Source organism: Zonotrichia leucophrys, chromosome 22, assembly GCF_028769735.1.
Source record: "Zonotrichia leucophrys gambelii isolate GWCS_2022_RI chromosome 22, RI_Zleu_2.0, whole genome shotgun sequence".
Classification (NCBI taxonomy): domain Eukaryota; kingdom Metazoa; phylum Chordata; class Aves; order Passeriformes; family Passerellidae; genus Zonotrichia; species Zonotrichia leucophrys.
In genome coordinates this window covers 668,516-686,475 of record NC_088191.1, presented here as the reverse complement: position 1 = coordinate 686,475, position 17,960 = coordinate 668,516, and the positions used below count along the sequence as shown (strand labels likewise).

At 46.5% G+C, this 17,960-nt stretch overlaps 1 protein-coding gene across 2 annotated transcripts in view; it reads right to left on the bottom strand.

Moving 5' to 3' along the window:
- SLC23A2 (solute carrier family 23 member 2) overlaps positions 1 to 17,960 on the bottom strand; it is a 57,116-nt gene that overhangs the window by 13,014 nt on the left and 26,142 nt on the right. For both annotated transcript variants that reach the window (XM_064730937.1, XM_064730938.1), the window contains 6 exons: positions 16,008 to 16,165; positions 11,776 to 11,864; positions 8,558 to 8,628; positions 7,252 to 7,433; positions 2,486 to 2,606; positions 314 to 470 (listed from right to left, as the gene is read on the bottom strand). In XM_064730937.1, coding sequence (XP_064587007.1) covers positions 314 to 470; positions 2,486 to 2,606; positions 7,252 to 7,433; positions 8,558 to 8,628; positions 11,776 to 11,864; positions 16,008 to 16,165 — 778 coding nt within the window. The remainder of the gene's footprint in view (positions 1 to 313; positions 471 to 2,485; positions 2,607 to 7,251; positions 7,434 to 8,557; positions 8,629 to 11,775; positions 11,865 to 16,007; positions 16,166 to 17,960) is intronic.

Genomic DNA, 17,960 nt, shown 5'->3' with positions numbered 1-17,960 from the left:
GGCCCAGGAGCACACACTTACACGGGCAGGGCACCCCAAAGAGCACACACTTACAGGGGTAGGGCACCCCAAAGAGCACACACTTACAGGGATAGGGCACCCCAAAGAGCACACCCTTACAGGGGCAGGGCACCCCAAAGAGCACACACTTACAGGGATAGGGCACCTTGAACCAGGGCGCCACCAGCAGCAATGACCCCAGGAGCACACCCTTACAGGGGTAGGGCACCCAAAGAGCACACACTTACAGGGGCAGGGCACCCCAAACCAGCACACTTACAGGGGTAGGGCACCCCAAAGAGCACACACTTACACGGGTAGGGCACCTTGAACCAGGGCGCCACCAGCAGCACGCCGCGCCGCGCGTCCGTGCGCGCGTAGAAGCCGTACTTGGAGCTGTCCGGGGGGAACACGTCGGTCACCGTGAAGATGAAGCACAGCAGCCACGACACCAGGATGGCCAGGATGATCTGGGGACAGCGGGCAGTGAGAGCACAGCTGCCTCTCGGGGGGTGCTGAACAGCCCCGAGCCCCAGCTGGGGGAGATGGAGCTGTGGGGGCTGGATGGGAGGCTTGTATGGCAGGGATTTGTACAGAAATGACATGCTATATATAGATATTGTATGGATTTGTATGGAAAAGACAGGCTATGTACAGATATTGTATGGATTTGTATGGAAAAGACAGGCTATGTACAGATAGTGCATATAAAATACAAGATATATACAGATACTGAATGGATTTGTATGGAAAAAACATGCTATATACAGATACTGAATGGATTTGTATGGAAAAGACAGGCTATATACAGATAGGGTATATAAAATACATGATATATACAGATACTGTATGGATTTGTATGGAAAAAACATGCTATATACAGATATTGTATTAATTTGTATGGAAAAGACAGGCTATATACAGATAGGGTATATAAAATACATGATATATACAGATACTGTATGGATTTGTATGGAAAAAACATGCTATATACAGATATTGTATGGATTTGTATGGAAAAGACAGGCTATATACAGATACTGTATGGATTTGTATGGAAAAAACATGCTATATACAGATATTGTATTAATTTGTATGGAAAAGACAGGCTATATACAGATATTGTATGTAAAATACATTATATACACAGATACTGTATGGATCTGTATGGAAAAGATATGCTATACACAGATACTGTATGGATTTGTATGTAAAATGCATATTATATATAGATATTGTACGTAAAATACATACTATATATAGATACTGTATGTATTCATATGTAAAATACATATATACAGATACTGAATGGATTTGTATGTAAAATACATATCATATTTAGATATTGTATGTAAAAGACATACTATATATAGATACTGTAGGTATTCATATGTAAAATACATATTATATATAGATACTGTATGTACTAATATGTAAAATACATACTATAGATATTGTAAAAATACATACTATAGATATTGTATATAAATAGTATGTAAAAGACATTATATATACACTACATGTAAATAGTATGTAAAATACATACCATATATAGGTATACATACTGCATGCAAATAGTATGTAAAATACTATATATAGATTATGTATTTGTATGTAAAATACATATTATGTAGAGACACTGTATGTATTAATATGTAAAATACATACTATAGATACTGTATATAAATAGTATGTAAAAGACATTATATATATACACTACATGTAAATAGTATGTAAAATACATACCATATACAGGTATACATACTGTATGCAAATAGTATATAAAATACTATATATAGATTATGTATTTGTGTATAAAATACGTATTATGTATAGATACTGCATGTATATATTATATAAAATACACACCATATATGCTGTATGTAAGTAGTGTGTAAAATGCATGCTATATATTATACATACTATACATACTTTGAGATAAAAGTTGATTTAGCAATGTTATGGAACAGGATAGCTGTTGTTGAGAAATGGAGTTGGAATGAAGCTTTAAAGCATGGTTTTGTAAATAATATTAGATATTTTTGAGAAACAGAATTATGAAAGATGTATTGCAGTAGGATTTATGAGGGGTAGTTTTAGATGATCGGTTTTGAGGTATTTATAGTATAGTGTGGTAAAAAGTTGATAGGTTAAGAAATGTTTATAGTGTTTTGTCTAGTTTGTTGGACAATACCCTTTTTCTAACCCAAAAATAAAATAACGAAAAGCCATTGTGCCCTGTGTGCACAAACATCCCTTCCCCTCCCCATCACTCCCACAGCTCCTCAGCACAGGCCACAAAATCTGAATATTTCCTGTGGCCCACAATCCATTACATTTCCAATAAATCCATTTAAGATTTATCTCACCCTTTGTGAGTATTGTATTGTGAAGAAAAATCAAAACCAACAACACCCTCCCCCCCCAAAAAAAAAAACCAGAATATTTTTTTTTTGCCTAAGGAAGAACAAATTCAACGACTTACAGGGAACATCTTGAAAAGCTGCAGCCTGTATGCTGTCCATCCTTTCTTGGATTTATAAATGGGCAAGGGAAATTTGACATTTCTGGCATACTGGGAGAACAACAGCACTAGGAAAATAGTCCTGAGGAAAAAAGGAGGATGAGGAGGGTGGGACAAGAGAGAAATGTCATTAGCACCAATATATCATAAATTCTTTTCAGCACAAACCTCTTCAGACCTTTTGCAGAACTTCAATTTCAGCAGAAGACTAGGCAGCAAAAAGGATTTAAATTATTATTCCTCAAATGCCAAATTTGAATTCTGAAGTGCTGCAAAACTCGGCAGCTGCAAGGAGATGGAGGGGTCAGGGACAGGCCCAGCCTGAAGGGGGATTTTCAGTTTAAATTCCTGCGCTGCCCCTTCGTTCCCCCCAAACTCCACCTGGGGTCCAGGGCTGTCTGTGAAACACAAAACAAAACTTGCTGCCAGCACCTGGCAGCAAACAGGGAAACTGGAGGGCTGTGGGCAGGAATTTTTACATTTCAAAATTCGCATCATCAAACTCCAAAGCACTTGGAGAAATTTCTGTCAGGGAAATTTTTTCTTTTATTCAGATTTTTTTTTTTTTTTAATGAATCTTTCACTAAACAGCTGCAAATGAAGCAGAATGGAGCCCAAGCCCCAAGATTTGCTGCCAGAGCAGTCCATCAGTATTAGATAATTATTATTCATTTTCCCCCATCAATTAAACTGCCAAGCTCCTCTAGACATTAAAAATTATTTTTACAGATAATAAACCCCCACTGTCCTGAAAAATTCGAATTCAGGGCAGGTTGCTCAACCCTGAAGGAGCAATTCCCAATTCTCCACCCAGCTCTGCTCTGCAAGGGCCTCCCAGAGGCCGGAGCTGTCTGAAGGAGCAAAGCTCTGCTGAAATCTGAGATTATGTTTTTATCAGCTGACTTGAAAAATAAAGAGAGGATTTTCAGCCTCTCCTCTGCCCCGGATCAGACACAAACCAGTTCTCCTCTCCCTCAGGCTCCAGGAAAAGGAGGGGCATTCACAGCCCTCGGCAGGGCACGAGAAAAGCAGAATATCCATCTTTTCCATGCAGGAAACCCCAGGATCTCCCCAAAACCCACCACGGGCTCCCCTCCCTCCCACACCAGCCCCGAGGACAGGGAGCTTTGGATTTGATTTAGCACAGAGCTGTAAAAAAATACAATATTCAATTATTGCAATGAATTTTCCATTGGCTGCACGGCAGAGGGGCTGCGAAACAGCACCAAAGCCTTGAACGCCCCAGGAAAATCTGGATAAACAGGCAAATCAGGAATAATTATTTTTATAAATTATATTTTATAAATTATATTTATAAATAATAATTATTTTTATATATTATATCAATGCAAATGTCTGCTAAAGGGAATAAAGCAGCCATGGAACAAGCCAGGTCAGGAAATTGGGGATCCTGCAGCTCCCAGAGGCCCCCAGGTGATTCTGCAGGGCCAGGGAGAAATTCAGCACCTGGATACCCCCAGAATATCCAGGATAATTCCAGGAGCCACTCCTGAGTGGCTCCCACAGCTGATTCCATCAATCCCCTGCACATTTCTGCAGAAGCCAGAAATACTTTATTGACTGGCTAACATTTAAATCCTGCTCCTGAATTGATTTTTTTTTTTTTTCAATCTGCAAAAATGTCAACTTTAATTACACATTTCCATGTCCAATTCAAAGATGTGCTTGAATCATTTCGTGTTAGCCCCAACTTGCAGAGAAATTTGTTTTACAGACAAATAAAACGTTCCTTTGGATCAGCTGCTTAATACAATAAAATCACAAAAATACCCCTGATGCCAACATGCAAGACAAAACAGAATTAAAGAGCCCTTTTAATCATAAGCTGCACTTACAGAATACTTTACATGTTCAAAGCACTGTGCAAACAGATTGGTGAGATCACAATCTGACCTCACCAAGGCATTGCTCTGCTCCCAGAGCCAGCACAGCCGGGGGCTGCACATGGAGAGCTCCAGCTCTGCTCTCCCAAAAATGGGGTTTCAATGGAGCTGTTTCAGCCTCTGTGCTCCCAAAAATGGGGTTTCAATGGAGCTGTTTCAGCTCTGTTCTCCCAAAAATGGGGTTTCAATGGAGCTGTTTCTCTGTTCTCCCTAAAATGGGGTTTCAATGGAACTGTTTCAGCCTCTTTTCTCCCCAAAATAAGGTTTCACATGGAGCTGCTTCAGTCTCTGTTCTCCCCAAAATGGGGTTTTAATGGAACTGTTTCAGCTCTGTTCTCCCCAAAATGGGGTTTCAATGGAACTGTTTCAGCTCTGTTCTCCCAAAAATGGGGTTTCAATGGAACTGTTTCAGCCTCTTTTCTCCCAAAAATGGGGTTTCAATGGAGCTGTTTCAGCCTCTGTTCTCCCCAAAATGGGGTTTCAGATGGAGCTGTTTCAGCTCTGTTCTCCCCAAAATGGGGTTTCACATGAACTGCTTCAGCCTCTTTTCTCCCCAAAATGGGGTTTCAATGGAGCTGTTTCTCTTTTCTTCCCAAAATGGGGTTTCAATGGAGCTGCTTCAGCCTCTGTTCTCCCCAAAATAGGGTTTCAATAGAACTGTTTCAACTTTTCTCCCTAAAATGGGGTTTCAATAGAATCGTTTCAGCCTCTTTTCTCACTAAAATGGGGATTTAATGGAGCTGTTTCAGCCTCTTTTCTCCCCACAATGGGGTTTCCAGCCTCATTTGCTGCTTACCCACACAGGGAGCTTTTCTCTTCATTTCATTTCCCTCACTTATTCCCTTTCATTCCTTCATTTCCCTGATGGCACACAGGTCCCAGGCCCTGGAATTCCCTCTCAAAGCCTTTTTGTCCCCTGGCAGGGATCTCTGCTCATGGCTCAGCCTCTGGAGAGGTTCATGGCCACCCCTGTGCCCTCTCCATCTCACACACAAATTCCTCTTGGGCACAGGAAGGCAGAGGGAGCAGCACCACCAGTGGGGTTCAGCCCAGAAACACAAACTGCTCACTGCATTTCCTCCCTCTGGTGTTCTGTTAAACCACCTTTTCTACAGCACTCAACTCCACCCAGCCAGTGGCTCCTCCTTTATGAAGTTCTGCTCTCCACACCTCATTTTTGGCCACTGTCCTCTCCTCTCTGCTCAAACTCACGTTACCATGGAATGGTTTGGGCTGGAAGAACCTTAAAGCCCATGCAGGCCCATGAAGGAGCCATGGGCAGGGACACCTTTCACCATCCCAGGGTGCTCCAAGCCCTGCCCAGCCTGGCCTTGGGCACTGCCAGGGGCAGCCACAGCTGCTCTGGGGCCTCCCCACCCTCCCAGGGAAGGATTTGCTGACAGGGAAAAGCTCCAGGCCACTGCCCTGAGCTGCTCTGCCCTGATTCCCACACTTCTGGATGAGCTGACCTCATTCAGACTCTCAGTGTTTCTCATGGTGTTTGTTTCTCGTGCTGTTTGTTTCCCATGTTTGTTTCTTATGGTGTTTGGGTCTCGTGGTGGGTGTTCCTCAGGGTGTTTGCTCCTCATGGTGTTTGTTTCCCATGGTGTTTGGTTCCCATGGTGTTTTGTTCTCATGGTGTTTCTCATGTGTTTCTTCTCATGGTGTTTGTTTCCCATGGTGTTTCTTGCCCATGGTGTTTTGTTCTCATGGTGTTTCTCATGTGTTTCTCCTCATGGTGTCTTTCTCATGATGTGTGTTTCTCACGCTGTTTGGTTCTCATGGTGCTTGTTTCTCAAGGTGCTTGGGTCTCATGGTGTTTGTTTCTCACGATGTTTGTTTCCCATGGTGTTTCTTGTGGTGTTTTGTTCTCATGGTGTTCTCATGTGTTTCTCCTCATAGTGTACTTGGCTCTCATGGTGTTTGGTTCTCCTCATGGTGTTTGGTTCTCATGGTGTTTGTTATGTGTGTTTCTCATGGTGTTTCTCCTCACAGTGTGTGTATTTGGTTCCCATGGTGTTTCTCCTCACAGTGTGTGTTTCTCATGGTGTTTCTCACAGTATGTGTTTCTCATGGTGTTTCTCACGGTGTGTGTTTCTCATGGTGTTTCTCACGGTGTGTGTTTCTCATGGTGTTTCTCACGGTGTGTGTTTCTCACAGTGTGTGTTTCTCATGGTGTTTGTTTCTCCTCATGGTGTTTCTCCTCACAGTGTGTGCATTTGGTTCCCATGGTGTTTCTCCTCATGGAGTTTGTTATGTGTGTTTCTCATGCTGTTTCTCACAGTGTGTGTTTCTCACAGTGTGTGTTTCTCACAGTGTGTGTTTCTCATGGTGTGTGTTTCTCCTCATGGTGTTTCTCATGGTGTTTGTTATGTGTGTTTCTCATGCTGTTTCTCACAGTGTGTGTTTCTCATGGTGTGTGTTTCTCATGGTGTTTGTTATGTGTGTTTCTCATGGTGTTTCTCACAGTGTGTGTTTCTCATGGTGTTTCTCATGGTGTGTGTTTCTCCTCATGGTGTTTCTCCTCACGGTGTGTGTTTCTCATGGTGTTTGTTATGCGTGTTTCTCATGGTGTTTCTCACGGTGTGTGTTTCTCACAGTGTGTGTTTCTCATGGTGTTTCTCACGGTGTGTGTTTCTCATGGTGTTTCTCCTCACGGTGTGTGTTTCTCATGGTGTTTCTCCTCACAGTGTGTGTTTCTCATGGTGTTTCTCATGGTGTGTGTTTCTCACAGTGTGTGTTTCTCCTCACCACCACAGCGCAGCCGCCCCCAGCGCTCCCCCAACCCCGCATGCCCAGCAGGAACCCTCGGGGCATACTCACAGCATGGCGATGCCCCAGTGCTTGCCAGCTCTCTCCCCGGCGGCCTGGAAGCCCGAGAGGCCGATGAGGGCCACGGTGGGGGTGATGGTCAGCGGCCCGATGTAGCGCAGCAGGGCCCCGGGCAGCCCCAGCAGCCCGATCGCCACCTCGATCAGCGAGGACATGATGATGGCACCTTGGATCTGAACACACAACAGGGCAGAGAGCCAGCTCAGTGCCATCTGACGGCCAAAGCCAAACGCCTTTTGTTTTTCTGCTCTGGATTACAAACTGCAGTTAAAAGAATTCAGTGACACAGAAGAACTCAGCAAATTTTTTTTTTTTTTTTCGTCATAAAACAGCTCATTATGTTTACGTGACTTATCGCTTTAAGCATAACACTTATGGTTTTCTCCACAAAACTATTACACAACAGACCAGTGGGCCAGTCTGGAAGCTGTGTGGAAAGCACATCACACTGTCAGACAGGAGACCTGGGGTCCAGGCTAACCTTTAAGCTCTCAGATCGAACGGCAAGGGTTGGTGCGCCACGAGGTGATGCTCCTAGCTCCTAGGGGCAGAGTGTGTGCTGCATTGGTCACAAGTGCTCCTTAGAAGCTGGATTAGAGCAGCGTTGTGGTCTCAGGAGACTGTCAGCCCTCTTGGCTGCAGGGCTCTTGGCAGGATGTAGCTATGGTTTGAACATGGGGAAGAGAGAGGGGTTGTTTTTAATTAAGAAAAAGTCGGCAGCCCAAAGCAACGGGATGGGAGATCAATTCCATGACACACGCCTTCATTTGGACTACTCTACCTGCCACCCTGGCGTGGCACAGCCCTCAGCCTGCCCTGCAGGGCACCACGACTTCACACTGCAGTGCTGAGGGTGGAGAAGGAGCTGCAGGTATCTCACAAGCCTTTGGGGGAGAATCGACCTCTTATCACAAGAGTCTCCAACTTAAACACTTGGGAAGGAACCAGATTTCCTAAGTGCAGATTCAGCAGCCCCAGCGCACAGGGACAGCAGCAAGGGGCCTGGCAGCAGCTGAACTGCTGCACAGATCAAGGCTACAGGAAGAGTTTTCGTCTCTCTCGAGCATTTCACTGCACGGCTTTTGGGATGTGGTAACTAACTCCTGGGATTTGCTGTCCAGCAATGAACAGGTGGAAAAGATGAAGACTTCCATGAAATGAGCAAAGGGATATTTTCACATGGAGATCGCAGTGAAACAAGAAATCACCAACTTAAAGACAAGAACACACAGATGATAAAGTGAGGAACTTAACTGGAGCTGGAGAGAGTGACAGCAAAAGGCAAGCCCCACATTACCTCTCGTATCCGGGGGTACCAGATGTGCTCCGTGTGCAGCAGCTCTGCTGTTCCGTTTGCAACTGTTACATCTTCCAAAGAGACAAAAAACAGGCGTTTCTTTCATTGCCCAGCCACTCTGCCCCATCCCACACAAACCAAACCCCTCCCCAGGCTGGGGCTGATAAAGGAGCCCCAAATCCCACAGAGAGCAAGCTCTGCTCAAAGGAAGGCAAACAGCCAACCCCTCGCTTCTCCCTCTGCTCCAAAATTCCCAGCAACCAGGGCTGCAACAGGAAAATGCCCTGATTTCCAGACAGGAAGGTCAGCCAGGAGCTCCCTCCCCACTCCAGTGGGGAATTGCTCAGCTGCACCCCAGGAATGCCCAACCCCAGGGCCTGCTGCTCCCCAGGGCAGCTCACCCACTGAAGGAGCTGAGCCCTGGGCACAGCCCCACCGGCAGCTCTGCGAGGGGAAAGGTTCAGGAGGGAGATGAGCAAAGCTCTTGGTGACAATTTGGGGGGGAAAGGTTCAGGAGGGAGATGAGCAAAGCTCTTGGTGACAATTTGGGGGGTAAAGGTTCAGGAGGGAGATGAGCAAAGCTCTTGGTGACAATTTGGGGGAAATGGCTCAGGAGGGAGATGAGCAAAGCTCTTGGTGATAATTTTGGGGGGGAAATGGTTCAGGAGGAAGATGAGCAAAGCTCTTGGTGACAATTTGGGGGGAAAGGCTCAGGAGGGAGATGAGCAAAGCTCTTGGTGACAATTTGGGGGGGAAAGGTTCAGGAGGGAGATGAGCAAAGCTCTTGGTGACAATTTGGGGGGAGAAAGGTTCAGGAGGGAGATGAGCAAAGCTCTTGGTGACAATTTGGGGGGAAAGGTTCAGGAGGGAGATGAGCAAAGCTCTTGGTGACAATTTGGGAGAGAAATGGTTCAGGAGGAAGATGAGCAAAGCTCTTGGTGACAATTTGGGGGGAAAAGGTTCAGGAGGGAGATGAGCAAAGCTCTTGGTGACAATTTGGGGGGAAATGGCTCAGGAGGGAGATGAGCAAAGCTCTTGGTGATAATTTTGGGGGGGAAATGGTTCAGGAGGAAGATGAGCAAAGCTCTTGGTGACAATTTGGGGGGAAAGGTTCAGGAGGGAGATGAGCAAAGCTCTTGGTGACAATTTTGGGGGAAAGGCTCAGGAGGGAGATGAGCAAAGCTCTTGGTGACAATTTTGGGGGGAAAGGTTCAGGAGGGAGATGAGCAAAGCTCTTGGTGACAATTTGGGGGGGAAAGGTTCAGGAGGGAGATGAGCAAAGCTCTTGGTGACAATTTGGGGGGGAAAGGTTCAGGAGGAAGATGAGCAAAGCTCTTGGTGACAATTTGGGGGGGAAAGGTTCAGGAGGAGATGAGCAAAGCTCTTGGTGACAATTTGGGGGGAAAGGTTCAGGAGGAAGATGAGCAAAGCTCTTGGTGACAATTTGGGGGGAAAATGGTTCAGGAGGAAGATGAGCAAAGCTCTTGGTGACAATTTGGGGGGAAAGTGCTCAGGAGGAAGATGAGCAAAGCTCTTGGTGACAATTTGGGGGGAAAGGTTCAGGAGGAAGATGAGCAAAGCTCTTGGTGACAATTTGGGGGAAAATTATTCAGGAGGAAAATGAGCAAAGCTCTTGGTGACAGTTTGGGGGGAAAGGTTCAGGAGGGAGATGAACAAAGCTCTTGGTGACAATTTGGGGGGAAAGGTTCAGGAGGGAGATGAGCAAAGCTCGTGGTGACAATTTGGGGGGAAAGGTTCAGGAAAAAGATGAGCAAAGCTCTTGGTGACAATTTGGGGTGAAAGGTTCGGGAGGAAGATGAGCAAAGCTCTTGGTGACAATTTGGGGGGAAAAGGTTCAGGAGGAAGATGAGCAAAGCTCTTGGCGACAATTTGGGGGGAAAATGGCTCAGGAGGAAGATGAGCAAAGCTCTTGGTGACAATTTGGGGGGGAAAAGGTTCAGGAGGAAGATGAGCAAAGCTCTTGGTGACAATTTGGGGGGAAAGGTTCAGGAGGAAGATGAGCAAAGCTCTTGGTGACAATTTGGGGGGAAAAGGTTCAGGAGAAAGATGAGCAAAGCTCTTGGTGACAATTTGGGGAGAAAGGGTTCAGGAGGGAGATGAGCAAAGCTCTTGGTGACAATTTGGGGGGGAAAGGTTCAGGAGGAAGATGAGCAAAGCTCTTGGTGACAATTTGGGGGGGAAAGGTTCAGGAGGAAGATGAGCAAAGCTCTTGGTGACAATTTGGGGGGAAAAGGTTCAGGAGGGAGATGAGCAAAGCTCTTGGTGACAATTTGGGGGGGAAAAGGTTCAGGAGGAAGATGAGCAAAGCTCTTGGTGACAATTTGGGGGGAAAGGTTCAGGAGGAAGATGAGCAAAGCTCTTGGTGACAATCTGCAGTCCTGGGAAAATGGCTTTGCCACCCAGGGATGTCAGAGTTTATTTCACCAAGCTGGGTGTTAATCACAATTTGAATATGAGATAACAGAGATGTATGAACACCCAAATAATAGAAATTAAATTATCAGAGTCCAAAGGAGCCCTGGGAAGAGCTCCAGTCAGGAAGGAGTGAGCAGCCTGATTACTGCCTGTGCTGCTGCTTCCCAGTGCCCACAGCCTTGGTGCTGAATAACCACCCCTCGCTGAACACACAGAGCTGCCAGAGCCATCCCCAGGCCAAGCTGAAGCCAAAGCTCCCATCCCAACCAGAATCCCCTCCCTCTGAAGCTCAAACCTCCCAGGATGACGACAGCAGCAGAGAAGAGAGTGAAAAAGAACATCCCAATCCTGTCAAAACCTGTCAGGTATGACTCCAGCAGGGGAAAACCCTGGTCTGGAGGTGATGCTGCTCATTGCTCAAACTCCCTCCCACTCACCACTTCAAAGGGCTCACTTGGACTCGCTGCTTCCCAACACTGGGAACATTCCGGGAAGGAACATTTGCAGAATGCAAATGGAGCACAAGAATTACTTCATGCCACAGTTACAGCTCCTTTGTCAACGTTTTTATATTTAAAAATTCCCAGAAACTGAACTCCACAAGGACAATTTCAGGAATCTTCTGTGGCAGATATTTTAACACTGTAAAAAGAGAGGTTTTCCACATTCCCTGCTCTTTAGTCCCAGTTTTTACATCAGAGGCTCTGGCAGCCGCGCTCCAGGTGAGCTGGGCCATTTGTCACCTAAACAACACCTAAACATAAAGGATAAACAACAATTACCTGTGTTATTGCACTTCCACTTCTCCAGGGAGAGAATTGCTCTGGCAGGTGCTAAGAATGCAAAAGCACTGGCTTGGAACAGGGGTAACCTGGGGAGGAGAGGAGACACGGTGACATCCTGTGGGGTGGCCACAAAACCACCCTGTGCTGAGCTATAAAACTGGGAAATAACAGGATTTCTCACCAGAAACAACCCAGACAGAGAAACACAAAGACTTCACAAGGCAAAGAGCTGACAGCACCTGCCTGGAGGGACTCCGGGGCCAGGCAGGTGTGACAGCAGCGTGGGACACAGGGGGACACTGAGGCAAAGGTGCAGTTTTCACCCTCCCAGCTCTCTGGAAATGCAGTTTTCACCCTCCCAGCTCTCTGGGATGCAGTTTTCACCATCCCAGCTCTCTGGAAATGCAGTTTTCACCCTCCCAGCTCTCTGGAAATGCAGTTTTCACCCTCCCAGCTCTCTGGGATGCAGTTTTCACCCTCCCAGCTCTCTGGGATGCAGTTTTCACCCTCCCAGCTCTCTGGAAATGCAGTTTTCACCATCCCAGCTCTCTGGGGATGCAGTTTTCACCATCCCAGCTCTCTAAGATGCAGTTTTCACCATCCCAGCTCTCTGGAAATGCAGTTTTCACCATCCCAGCTCTCTGGAGGTGCAGTTTTCACCCTCCCAGCTCTCTGGAGGTGCAGTTTTCACCCTCCCAGCTCTCTGGAAATGCAGTTTTCACCATCCCAGCTCTCTGGGATGCAGTTTTCACCCTCCCAGCTCTCTGGGATGCAGTTTTCACCATCCCAGCTCTCTGGAGGTGCAGCCTGCAGGCTCCTTCCCTCCCCTGTGCATGACTCTGAGCTCACTCATTCTGGAGTGCATGTGTCAATAACTGCTGGGCTGATGGGAGCAGATTAGATGTTCCCAGTGCTTGCCACCAATAAATACAAACACCACAAGAATTTCAAGATGGCATTCTTAGCATTGATGTTTATACTTCCCGAAAGATTCGAGAGATCTGAAGAGGATCTACCTGCACCAGGTATGAATTTGCTGACCTCACTGTACCTTGTGTAACAAATATCCCAAGGTTACTAAACTGCAGATGCACTCTGAACTATTCCACAAACACTGACGGGAATGCATTGCCAGGAGATCCCTTTAACGGGAAACCCCAAGGTGTGACACAGGGAATGAGGGCAGGAAAAAGAACTGCTCAGGTGAAGAGCAGAAAATGCTCACAAGGAGGAGAAGCGTGGGGGGAAATGGCGAACAGAGAGCACAGAAAAGATCAAACCAGTTATTAATGGAGTTGGGAAGTTCACAGGAGCAGTCTGGGCAACTTCAAAGCCACCAAATGTTGACAGCTGCATTATGAACTCAAACTTCATGAACTCCATGAGGCACCCAAGCATGGCTGGCTGGACAGAACTGCCCTGGGAGCTGCCCATGCAGAAATGCCAGCTCCAGGAAGCCAGGGCTGGTGGCTCAGGATGACTCAGCCCATCAGGCAGAGCTGGTGCCCATGGCAGGGCTGCAACACCTGGAACAAGCTGCTACTGCTCCATCCCACCTACACAGCGCCCTCCCAGGTTTGGTAAATAAACACTCACTGCAAACACATTCCCCAGGGCTGAGCTCACTGGGCTGTTTGCATCCATGGAGCACCAGCCAGGATGGGAAACCACAGCCCAGCACCTGGCCCTGCTCCACTGCTGTGTGGCACAGCTAACTCCCAAAATAGGGGGGATTTTCCCCCTAAGCCAGGCAAAAAAAGAGTAATTTAATATTTAAGTTTTTTAAACAAATTGTTCAAAATCAGTCAAGCAAGCTCTGTCTCCTTCTCAGTCTGGGAGTGACTTACAGATTCTAAGGCAGCCACTCAGTGCCAGCCAGCTAAAGCACCAAAGCCCCTGAGTGGGGTTTTATTTCAATTCCATGTCTAAGCCATCCAGCTGCTCCATTCTGGCACGGACTGAGGTGAAGACAGGAGTTCTCTGCAGGCAAAGGCACCTGGAGATGCCTCACTGGGCTCCCATGGCCCACAGGTGTGAGAGAGCTGAGCCAGAGCAGGGCCCAGCAGCAGAGCTGCCCCCCTGGCCGATTAAAGCTGTGCTGAATTAGCTCAGTGCCACTAATTACCCACTAATGAACCCCTGCCAGAGCCGGGGCTCACTGCACAAGCCAGGGAATAGCTGGAATTCCTAGAACTGGTCTGGGTACCCAACCTACCCCAACTCCACCCCGTAATTGAGCTAAATCCATCTTTAAGAACCCTTAAACCGTGGAATTTGACCTTTTGAAACCTTTATTTGCTGAAATACTTTGCAGTTGACAGACCTGCCAATGAATACTTGCAAATCTCATTGAGAGGCCTGAGCTGCTGTATCCCATTCCCAGCCTTACATAAACCCCCCATCACATGGGCAAGAGTTATAAAACATCCCAGCGTGGAAATTTCCTCCCCAAACACAAGTTATTTTAAGACCCAAACACAATTTGGCCTTCAGGGATATGGAAATGTAAGTACAATGCAAGTTGGGAGCCACTGAAAAGGGAAAAATCCCAGCAGGGTGGAGGGCAGGGCTGGGATTACACAGAAAGAACAGAGAATTTCAACATTCGGTGATTTTGGCACTGTGATTTTGAGCACCCTTCTCTCTGAATGAGCCCCAAATCCCTCTCTAGTAAGTGATAAAAACCCAAGATTATTAAGGGAAAAAAAAAAAAAACCCCAAATATGACAAACTTCCAGACAAGGTACATGAGGATTTATGGTTACAGCACAAAGAGCCAGCCAGGCTGGAAATCAGATTATTGACTTGGGGAGTCTTTACTTAAAGAAAATACATTGGGGAAAGAAAGTTTGCTTTTCCAACAGCTTCCACTCTGCTGTTTTGCCATCAGAGTGAACTTTTCAAGACAGAGGAGTGAACTCCTAAGTCCAGTAAGACAAAAGAAATAGAGGGAAGGGTTTTTTCCCCAAAGGAAAAAGTGAAGTAAAGGTAACCAACCACCTAAAGATTCTGGCTCTTAACTAAATCCTTAAAAATGTGGAATTTTCTAGTGGCAAGCAGGATTTCTGCCTGTGCCCAGGCTCACCTGCAGCCCAAGGTGGTCTGCAGCAGAAATCAATAAAACCACCACAGTCAGCCCCTCTTTTCCAAGGTGTGTGAATTTGTCTAAACACTTCCCTTTTTCCTCCTGTGGATTTTTCACCCCAGGAACACATCCACCTTTTCTTTGAATGATTTTGCTCACCCTAACTACTGTGCCTGCTGTGTTGTTCTCCTTGTTTCTGGAACACTTAAATTCTCACCCCAGCCTCGCGCTGGTTTTCGAACCCAATGGAGTCTGGGTGGAGCAGAAATTAATAAAACAAACATAGTCAGCTCCTCTTTACCAAGGTGTGTGAATGAATTGTTCCTCTCCCAGAACACTCCTGCCTTCTCTGTTCTGGGAACCCTCAAAATTCTGTTCTGAGGCTCACCTGCAGCCCAAGGTGGTCTGCAGCAGAAATGAATAAAACCACCACAGTCAGCCCCTCTTTCCCAAGTCAGCCCCTCTTTTCCAAGGTGTGTGAATGAATTTTTGCTCTCCTGCCTCCTGTGCCCCAGGAAGCCCTGGATCTGTGTCCATGCCCAGGCTCACCTGCAGCCCAAGGTGGTCTGGAGCAGAAATGAATAAAACCACCACAGTCAGCCCCTCTTTACCAAGGTGTGTGAATGGATTTTTGCTCTCCTGCCTCCTCTGCCCCAGGAAGCCCTGGGTTTGTGTTCCCAGGCTCACCTGCAGCCGAAGGTGGTCTGCAGCAGAAATGAATAAAACCACCAGAGTCAGCCCCTCTTTTCAAAGATATGTGAATTGCTCCTCTCCCAGAACCCCCCTACCTTCTCTGTTCTGGGAACCCCTAAATTTCTGTTCTGAGGCTCACCTGCAGCCCAAGGTGGTCTGGAGCAGAAATTAATAAAACCACCTCAGTCAGCCCCTCTTTACCAAGGCAGCCCCTCTTTACCAAGGTGTGTGAATGAATTGCTCCTCTCCCAGAACTCTGCTGCCTCCTGTGCCCCAGGAAGGCCCAGACTCCTGCTGCCAGGCTCACCTGCAGCCCAAGGTGGTCTGGAGCAGAATTAATAAAACCACCTCAGTCAGCCCCTCTTTACCAAGGTTGTGAATGGATTGCTCCTCTCCAGAACTTCCTGCCCCCTGTGCCCAGGAAGGCCCAGACTCCCGCTGCCAGGCTCACCTGCAGCCGAAGGTGGTCTGCAGCAGGGTGGTGATGCCCACGCAGAAGAAGATGGTCCCGATGAGCTGGCTGGTGGCCCACTGGTCGAAGCCCACGCACATGGCATCGGCCAGCAGGAAGGGCACGGCGATGGTCCCGCTGAAACACGTCAGGTAGTGCTGGGGGCACAGGGTTAGTGCTGCAGCCATCCTTCCAGCCCACCCCGGCACCACACACGCACTCAGAGCAATTCAGGGATCTCAGGCTTCAGGCAGAGATGAGTTTTTTAGGAGTTAATCAAAATAAATGGGTAGGTCTTGATGAAGTTACGCTGTAATAGTTGACTGATTGCATGTCAACAGAATGTTTGGTTAGCTGGGTTTATAATATAGAATTATAAATAGAATATTCTATATTCTTATAGAAGAATATAGAAACTGATAAGTAGCTTTTAGGAACATAAGGCAATTGTTTTTAGAAATGTAAGACAATTGTTTTTAGGAACATAAGACAATTGTTTTTAGAAATGTAAGACAATTGTTTTTAGGAACATAAGACAGTTGGAGGCCTCCTCTCTTCTGAAACCAATTGAAGACAAGGAATGGGAGTTCTAGCAAGGGTTCATTTGTCATATTTGCATTGAAAAGGCAGAAAGGTCAGAAGGAGGAAGATTTCATTTACTTCCTCATTTTGGGACTCCCTCCCCATGAAAGGGACCCATTTCAAGGGACAAACTACTCATGCTTAATGGCTTTTGAACTAATTACCATGCTTAATGGCTTCTGAACTAATTACCCTATGAAGCAGGGGATGGGATGTACCAATGTTATGAATATGCAATTGTATTTTGGATATTCAATATTTGTATAGATAAAAGGGCTCTGCAATCACCTGTAAATTGGGTGTGTATTTGGGAGTTATCCCACAATAAACATTCACTTTTTAACTCTAAACTGTTAGAGAGTTTCTGGATATTGGTACCAGATCAATATCCATATTGGGAATGGGATGTACCAAAGTTACCAATATGCATTTGTATTTTGGTTATTCAATACATGAACAGATAAAAGGGCTCTGTAATCACCTGTAAATTGGGTGTGTATTTGAGAGTTATCCCACAATGAACATTCCCTTTCTAACTCTAAACTGTCAGAGAGTTCTTGTCCATCACAGCTGGGTATCAGCACTAGATCAATATCCACATTTTTAATAAATCAAGCAGCTTCTGTTCCTGCCTCTGAAGCCCCAGCAGAGCTCCCCTCCCAGAGCTTTGCTCTCAGTGATCCCCACGTGGGGATTTCTGATTTTTGGGATTTCTGGGGGGTCCCAGGCTCCTGGAACACCCCGCTCTCCTGACCCAGGTCGCTGTGCTGAGAGCAGCCCCCAGCCCAGAAATAATTCCACTCACACACAAAGGACTCCTCAATTCTTCCTCCACCCAAGCACACCAAAAGCAAATCAAACCCAACAAATTTTCACCAAACTCCACACACAAGTGAAAACAGAATTCCTACAGAACTGCCCGTCCTTGAGGAAAAGGCAGCAACAAAAAGGATGCTTTGGAATGTGTTTGTTTGGAGATCTCCAGGTCCTTCACAGAGATTACCAGATTCTCAGCATTCCTGTGGGCCAGATGTTATTGCCACTGCAGAGGGAAGGAAGGAGGTGGCGCTGGAGCAGGGGCTGAGCTGCAGGAAGCACCTGCTGCTGCTCCAAGGGCAAGCCAGGTGCAGGGTGATGCTCTCAGCACTGAAATAACTGCAGCAGCAGCTTCAATATTCAGCATTTCAGGTCTAAACCCGTGTATTTCCCCATCTTTATCTCCAGAGGTGCCCAATGTCCCTTGTGAGGGCCTCCACTGAGCCTCTGCTCACTCATTTACCAACAGCAGCTTTTAGCTCAATAAATATTGGAGTGACTCTCACAAATGCATGAGCTGAAAACTGAAATCATTCTCAGAGCAGTGATCTGAGT